At 38.6% G+C, this 9,107-nt stretch overlaps 1 protein-coding gene across 1 annotated transcript; it reads left to right on the plus strand.

Moving 5' to 3' along the window:
- Nucleotides 1-2,659: 2,659 nt before the first annotated feature.
- On the plus strand, nt 2,660-4,034 carry LOC128868448 (uncharacterized). Its single transcript, XM_054110589.1, has 3 exons — nt 2,660-2,985; nt 3,046-3,223; nt 3,851-4,034. Exons 1-3 carry the CDS (start codon nt 2,772-2,774, stop codon nt 4,032-4,034), a joined length of 576 nt encoding a protein of 191 aa, XP_053966564.1. The 5' UTR covers nt 2,660-2,771.
- Nucleotides 4,035-9,107: the final 5,073 nt, after the last annotated feature.

Raw genomic sequence — 9,107 nt, forward strand, 5'->3', positions numbered from 1 at the left:
CGTCATCAGCATGCTTTCGTAGCGGAACTTTTAGAGGTATGTCGAGTGTAGCTCTGTTAGGCGCTAAAAAGTTGGTATTTAATATTTCTGGGTTCAGACTGCCCAGACATTTATCCCCTCCTGAGATACCTAAGGAGAGTCCAAAAGTTTGAAAATCGTACGAGATTGATGCTAATAAAAATCAATATTATACAAAATAAATGCCGTAAAAATATAAGTTGACTTCGTTATTGCAAATAAACGAAAATGTTGCATAAAATTTGCTATTATTGCTAAAAATATAATAAATTGAATTCGAAGTAAAAGGAGTTGCAGTAGCGTCGGTGTTATTCTACAGACTATGTCTTGGTACTTTCCAATGAGGTAGTCACTCCCTGCAGCTAAAATCGTTAGAGTGGCTAATAATTGTAGTATTAAGACACCGCTTCACAATCTGTATAATTTATACATATTTAATTCCACCATAATATACTAGAAAGCCTCTTTCAAACGAAAACGTTTTAAATCTGGAATGAGAGATTTATAAATAAACTTTCTTATCTACGAGGCGTTTTTTTTAAAGTAAGTACCGTTTTTAAATTACGCCGCCGTTGCTGTGGTCGCCGTTTAGCGCATGCGCGTCATGTAGCTACATCTGTTGGGAAGCCACGGACGCCATTACGGAACCATCCGATCGAGTCTACATCTGTTTGCGTGAATTTAAAATGCTACACTTATTGGAGAATCCCGCCGACTGTGAAGTGCGTGCTGTAATACCGTTTCTCTGTGCTCAAGTCTTCAAATCAGTTGACATTCATCACCAAATCTGTGAAGTGGATGGTGGGTTAAGGCCTTTAAAGATGACCGCATAAGCATTCATGATGAGGAACGAAGTGGGAGACCTTCAGTCATTACCGATGAACTGATTCAAAAAGTGGATTGTAAATTGAAAGAGAACAGACGATTCAGGAATTCGTCGTTAGCTTAAAAGTGTCCTGCTGTCTCAGGAAGTGTTCTTTACGAAATTGTGTCCGAACGTTTAAATTATCGGAAATTGTGTTCACGCTGGGTGCCAAAAATGTTGACTGATGAGCACAAAACCAAAAGATTGGGCAGTGCATTGAGTTTTCTCGAACAACAATTGGACTACACTCCATACAGTCCCGATTTCGCTCAAGCGACTACCATTTGTTTATGCACTTGGAGAAGAGATCGGGCGGAGCAGCGCCATTCCAATGACGACAAATTGAAAACGACTGTGAAGCAGTGGTTGTCTAACTAGGCGGTAATCTTCTTTGACGATGGCATACAAAAGCTGGTCCCAAGATACGAGAAATGCTCAATAGTAATGGGAATTATCTAGAAAAGTAGAGTAAAGTATGGCCTTTCAAGTGAATAAATTATTTTTGGAAAAAATTTACTTGTTGTTTTTTTATGTCAAAACGGTACTTACTTTAATAAGACGCCTCGTCATTTATAAAATGCGACAATTCCAAATTTCAGACATTTAAATACAGTCGAACCTCAATAAGTCGAACTTCGATATCTCGAATATTTGATATCTCGAATCAAATTGCTTGGCAATGGCGTTTTGAGTGAGAATTGTGTGTAATTTTTACTTGATAACTCGAACTTCTACTACTCGAATATCTTGATAACTCGAACAGAATATTTGGCGCCAGCTTTGATAAGTCGAATTTCCGGGGGAATCCCCTTATTACGTGTTGCTTATTTTATAGCAAACAGATATCAGCAGTTGGGTCGATGCACTGTTTAAGTCCACAGGTATTTTATTAGTAGTTCTTACGAAAAAATAAACTCTGTTGACATGTCATCAAAACGTTGTTTACAAACTTTATCTATTGATGAAAAATTGTAACTAATAAAGGAAGTAGAAATGGGTGCGCGAAAAAAAGATGTAGCTGTAAAGTATGCATAATACAGTGTCAACTAATTTAAAAATAAACAAACGGCTATTACTGCAACCGAAAGTGGTGGTGCAAGTGGGAGTTCAAAGAGACTAAAAAAGCCAACATACGTAAATGTGGACAAAGCAGTTTGAGAATGGTTTAAATCGGCAAGAACACGGAATTTGCCTATATCCGGAGGATTACTTAAAGAAAAAGCATTGGAATTTAGTCAAAATTTAGAACAACCGAATTTCAAGGCAAGCACTGGTTGGCTCGATAATTGGAAACGAAGGTATGTACATTCATAAAATAAATGTGCAAGCTGGCGCCTAAAGTTTTTTTTTCTAAGATCTGGTATTCAATGCAGACGAGACAGGTTTATTCTTTAAATGTCTTCCAGATAACACCTTAACTTTTAAAAGCCAGAAATGCCATGGAGGAAAGCACAGTAAACAGAGAGTTACGTTGATGATTGCCGCAAACATGGATGGATCAGAAAAATTGAAATTACTCTTGATAGGTAAAAGTAATCAACCCCGCTGTCTTAGAGGTGTTAAATGGTTACCTCTCGACTATAAAGCAAATTCAAAGGCGTGGATGACGGGAGCCTTTTTTGCAGAATGGCTTCTTAACTTAGACAAACAATTTGGAAAAGCCGGAAGAAATATTCTACTTTTTATTGACAACTGCCCAGCCCATCCTAAAGACATCCAACAGAGATTAAAGTTTATCAAACTTGCATTTTTCCCCCCGAATATGCCATCAAAATTACAACCACTCGATCAAGGTGTCATACAAAATTTAAAATGTCATTATCGTCGCAGAATTTTAAAAAATACTATAAAATGCTTTGAAGTAAACAAAAATCTTAACATTACATTAATGGACTGTGTTGATGAAATAACTAATGCATGGAATATCGATGTTAAGCCTGAAACCATCTATAATTGTTTTAGAAAAGACGGCTTCGGTCAATATTCTGAATGGGAGGAAGAAGATGGCATTCCTTTGGTTTTCATAAGCGAACGCATAAAAGAAAGGAGTAAGGAAGAAATTCAACTGCAGAATGAATATGAAGCTTGGCAAAATATCAAAGGTACAGAATGTGTCACCTTTAATGATTTTATGCATGTGGATGACGATATTGTTACTTCAGAGTTTCCCACAGATGAAGATATTGTGGAGCTATTGGGATCTAAATCCGAATTTGAGCATGATAGCGAAAGTGATATAGAAGATGATATGCTGCAACCAGTTTCAAACGAGCTAGTTGCAAATTCGCTCAAGATTTTGCGGTCATATTTAAAAACCAATGAACATACAACCGATTCTCTGTACAATGGTTTAAATTATATTGAAGCTTTTTTTGAAGATCATAATAAAAAATCCTCTCGTCAATCTCAAATAACTGACTTTTTTTACTTTAAACGAATGAAAGCTATACATCTATTCATACTATGTTCTAATTTTAAAATATACACATACATTATTATATAGCAACTATACATAATTTGAAGCATGTACTGTTTTATCAATAAAATTGTTTGCTAACCCTTGAGCTTTATGGATTGTTTTTTTTTTCCATCAAGTTTTATTTTGTTTATGTATTTTTATGTATGTATGTACATATGTATTTGATTACTCGAAGTCTTGATAGCTCGATTTTTTTTTGTGGCAAGTCATAGTTCGAGTTATCGAAGTTCGACTGTATATGAATATTTTTGATTTTTACCACTGCGTAAAAACGCATGAAATTTTTGGGAACTAGTAATTGTTTTCGCAGATGAGAATCTCTCCAATCAAAAGAATTTGCATCCCTGCCTGTAACATATCCACGTACTGCTACTTGCCGCTTACAGAAGTCATATATTATATTTCTATGCCAGTTAAAAAAAGTAGATATAGAAACATTTAAATGATTTCACAATTTTAATTCTGTGGGTGTGTGCTTATTGCGCCAGCTATGACTTTCAACAACAAGAAATAACACTTAATTACAGCAGCTACAACAGCAATTCATACCGGGAGCCAAGCACAGAGCATTACCAGCAGCTTTCGACTGCTGGTTATGTCTATTTGACTTGTATTGTGCCATGGATGGCACTTGTTGCGCTTTCCGCATTCTTGTACACACATTTTATTTAAATTGCCAAATTATTGTTTGTGAACTTAAACACATACGTATGCACATACTTCTACCTATGTATGTATATTTTTAGGTGTACACGCTGTTCACATTAATTTGAAGCTCTGCTCACTTTTGGTAGTTGATGAGAATATACAAATTGCAATCGTAGTGCGCAGATCTTGAAAAGAGATTCGCTATGAATGTTTGTTGTACAGAAAGTAAGCACTCATAATAAACTATAATGTTATGGGTAATTTTTCTTCTTTTATGGTAAGATTCGTAACAAATTTATGAGTTTGTTAAAAACATTTGAATAATAATTATGCAAGATTTGGTGGATAGCATTACTTTTAGCTAAGTACTTATACCTCTACGTGCTGATACTCGTCATTCCGATGCACACGCCGTACAAAGTATAATTTCAAAGTCAACTATAAAGTTGGTAGCCTTATGAAAAGATGTTTTTAATAGAGGCTTAGATTGAGAAAGTATCTTTCAACTGGTTTAATTACTTAAGTCTTCGGAAAAGCTTACACTGACGAGGATGAGAACTTTTTATCGCAATTTTTAGCTACTTATACTGACGTAACAGTCCTTAGTCGGGAACGGTGAACAGATTCTTCGATTTGACTCCTGAGTCAAGTGTGCCAAGTGGGCCAGCTGATTTTTCGCATTTTTGTATGTCATTATGTGACATTTGAAGTTATGTTAGCATGATGTGAGATATTGTCACGAAAATGTTTGAGTTAATTTTTACTGTCTCGAGGAGTACTTAGCAGTTATCGCTTGTCAACTGTGGAGCATAAAGGCTTGCTAAGAACGGCGGAGGAAAAAAAATTCAAATATTTTAATATTTGAGAAGTAAGGCCCGATTTTGTTTAATACGTTTTGCTAAATTATGTGTGAAATACCAATCTTATTGTGGAGCTGCAAGAATGGGGTATGGAAACCACTGTTCCTAAGAACCATTGCACATTTTTAGGGCCTCAAATCGATAGGTCTGTATGGCGACTTCTCTTTAAACATACATACACATAACTTTTCAGATTAATTTTTAGTTGGGTTGATGGCCTACACAAATATTTGCTTATAAATCCCGAATGTGTACCCACTCTTCCCCTTATTCTAAACTGAAGTTCATAGCAAACATTACAAATTACACCTCTTCTTCCGCCATTATCTGTCACATCTAGCACTTCAAGTTGAATACTATTCCCGCTTAGTATTAAATAGAAGCCTTCAAAAGGTTGCGTTTTCATTCTAAGTCCGTGCAACCTTATCAAGATAACAGTTTCCAAATGTCGTCACTAATATTACATATTAGATCTGGTATCTATTCTCAGCAGATTCAGAGAAGCAGGTTTGCGGATCACTGCAGTGTTTAGCAGCGAAGTTGGTTCAAGGTCGGTTCAACAATGTCAAATATTTCTTTAATCCGTACTGCGTCAGAACTTCTGAAATCGGATTCAAGTATTCAAGTTCCTCTAAGTTTTCTTTAATCGTAAGCTGACAAAAAGTTTGAACAGCTGCGAACAGCAGTTGGACTAATCTAAATTGTAATTCCGCTAAGATATTTCCAAACAGAAATATAAGTAATACAATGACAATTTAAGTAAAAATTGTAATAAAGGCTCAATGAAAAAAAGCATTTGTTGTTTTATTATTTTATAATTATGTTATAACAGTAACCTATACAATATGTGAAGCAAAATTAATCATCGTGTTTTTTTTTTTTTTTTAAATAAATGTTTTACCAAATTTTTATTTTTGCTTGTCTGTTTGTATAACGCAGCTATCTAGTTCACACGTGTCAAATATGATTGACATACGACGCCATTTGCAAAATTTATAAATTTGGAGGGTGATAATTTTCCGCCCCCTTGAATATAAATATATGAGTTATTTGGCCGCATATGTGGAAGTCCACGCAAGAGGGGAAAGTTACTGATCGCCATTCACTTGGGAGTGGCTAGGACGATTCTTCTACATAAGGATAGGATCAAACAGCTCACGACTTCCGGAATTAGCGTAAGTATGCTCAAGGTAGCTTCCCGTTCGAGAACGAGCCAACGTGAGAATCCGCCAAATCCGGTGTTGGATTTGTTGTGTGAAAGAGACTTCGTCGCCAAGTATTGTCGTTCACTCCGGTGGACGAGCGTCTTGCAATAATCCGCATCAAAGCGCAATTTTTCAACATCTCGCTCGTTTGCGCCCACACAGGAACGGAAGAGAAGAGCGATGAGGCCAAAGATTCTTTCTATGAGCGTCTGGAACGTTCCTATGAGCGCTGCTCACGCCACGAAAAAAAAAAACGCCAGGGTGGACAAGGAGGGAATTTTTAGTCCCACTGTCGGAAAATTCCCTCTGCGCAACGAAATATATCGTAACGGACAGAGGCTGATCGACTTCACCGGTGCCCGAAATATGGTAGTCTGCAGCACCAGAATCCAGCATAGAAAGATACACCGAGATACCTGGCTGCTCCTGATCGAAAAACACGAAACCAAATCGATCATGTTGTGATAGATGGGACACACTTCTAGTGTGTTAGATGTACGTACGATTCGAGGACCCAACATCGACTCGGATCATTACCTTGTTGCATCCAACTGCGCACACGCTTCAGTGCAGCAAAAAACGTACATCTACCTACTCAAAGAGTGTCTGACATCGAAAAGCTACAATCACTAAAGACAGCAAGAAGATTCGCCTCTCAACTCTAACTCCTGCTCTCAGAGAATACTTCCCAACAATCCGGCATGCACGAGCAATGGAGCAACAGAGAGATCAAAAATGAATAAAGACGTATTATCAGACAGAAAAAACGAGAGGCCGAAAACGATAGTACGAGGAGCTTAAGATGTTGGCGAATAGGAGCAACGCCCGAAAATTATACCAGAAAGTTCCACGGTTTACAGAAGGTTTTAAGACCAGGGCGTTTTCCTGTAAGATCAAAGACGGCGATTTGGTGACTGACATCCAAAGCGTACTTAAATTATGGAGGTAACACTTCTCGAATCTGTTAAATAGTGAGAGCTGCGCATGTCACAGAGAATATGAAGATGAATTGTCGTTCCGCTACCCGACCATGGCGAGGTGAGAATAGCGATAATGCGGCTAAAGAACAACAAAGTCGCGTGCGCCGAAGGCCTGCCGGCTGAGCTATTCAAACATAAGCTGCACGCATCAGCTCCTATGCAAAATATGGTCGGATGAAAGTATGCCTACCGATTGGGATTTAAGTGTGCTCTGTCCAGTCCATAAGTTCCTACAATCTGCGCCAATTACCGCGGGATTAGTCTTCTAAATATCGCCTAAGAGGTTTTAGCAAGAGTATTGTGTGAAAGACTGAAGGCCACCATCAACCAACTGATTGCACCTTATCAGCGTGGCCTTAGACCTGGAAAGTCCACAATCGACCGCATATTTACAATACGCCAAATCTTGGGTCTCGAAAGGAGAATCGACACACACTATCTTTTCGTCGACTTCGAAGCTGCATTCGACAGTTCGAAAAAAAGTTGCTTATATGCTGCGATGTCTGAATTTGGTATCCTCTCAAAACTAATACGGCTTTGCAAGATGACGTTGCTCAACACCAGCAGTGACATCAGAATTAGGAAGAACCTCTCCAAGCCGTTTGATACCAAACGAGGTTTCAGACAGAGTGACTCGCTGTCGTGTGACTTCTCTAACCTGATATTGGAAAGGATCGTGCGAGCCGCAGAACTTAATCGCTTAAGCACAATTTTTTATAAGAGCGTACAATTGTTGGCGTATGCCGATGATATTGACATTATCGGCCTTAACAACCGCGCTGTTGGTTCCGCCTTCTCCAAACTGGCTAAAGAGGCAAAGCGAATGGGTCTGGTGGTGAACGAGGATAAAATGAAGCACCTCCTGACTTCAAAGAAACAGTCGGCGCAGTCGGCGCACTCGCATATCGGAACCCACGTCACTGTAGACAGTTATAATTTCGAGATTGTAAAAGACTTCGTTTATTTAGGAACCAGCATTAACACCGATAACAATGTCAGCCTTGAAATCCAACGTAGAATCTCTCTTGCCAACAACTGCTACTTTGGACTAAGTAGGCAATTGAGTAGTAAAGTCCTCTCTCAACGAACGAAAATAACACTCTACAAGGCTCTCATCATGCCCATCCTACCGTATGGCGAAGAAGCGTGGACGGTGACAACGTCCGTTGAAGCGACGCTTGGAGTGTTAGAGAGAAAGATTCTGTGCAAGATTTTTGGACCTTTGCACGTTGGCAATGGCGAATATCTCAGGCGATAGAACGATGAGCTGTAGAAGCTGAACGGCGACAAAGGCATAGCGCAGCGAATAAAGATCCAGCGTCTACGTTGGCTGGGTCATGTTGGCCGAATGGATACAAACTCTCCGGCTCTGAAAGAATTCGATGCAGTATCACCTGGTGGTAGCAGAGGAAGAGGAAGGCCTCCTTTGCGTGAAAAAGATCAGGTGAAGAAGGACTTAACTTCACTTGGTGTGTTCAACTGGTTTCGCTTTGTTAAACTCAGCTAAAATCGCGTAAGCTGTTATCGCACAAATTAAGAAGAAGAAGATTTGGCCGAGATATTCCTCCCATTTGTGATGTGCGTCTTGATGTTTTCGCCCTAATGGAGGACCTAAAGCTTTATGCCACCTCTGAACCGCAGATGGTTTAATATGAGCAACTTTTTCATGGCACTATTAAAACACCTTTCGGGGTTTCGAACCCAAGCACCCCCGAATGGTACTCCCGCACCAACCCATTCGGCTGCAGCGGTTGCTATAATTTAATAATTTACACTTTGATAAATATTCTTCGAGTGGGGGGAGCCGGCAAAACACCCTTCAATTCTAGCCTTTAAATTTATGCATACGCTAGCAAAAGAATCAAAATATTTTTATTTTATAGTTGTAAGAATTGCCTGGGGCACGCAAATATCTACATACGCACAATCATATTTTGGCTTTACACAGAAGCTTTGCAGGTTTTTTATTATAATTAGATTTAATATTTGCATGTTTTGTTTTTGTATTTTTTTTTGACTTGTTTTATATGGATTCCGGTTTGATAATTTGTA

This window comes from Anastrepha ludens, chromosome 2 (genome assembly GCF_028408465.1).
Source record: "Anastrepha ludens isolate Willacy chromosome 2, idAnaLude1.1, whole genome shotgun sequence".
In the NCBI taxonomy this organism is placed as follows: Eukaryota; Metazoa; Arthropoda; class Insecta; order Diptera; family Tephritidae; genus Anastrepha; species Anastrepha ludens.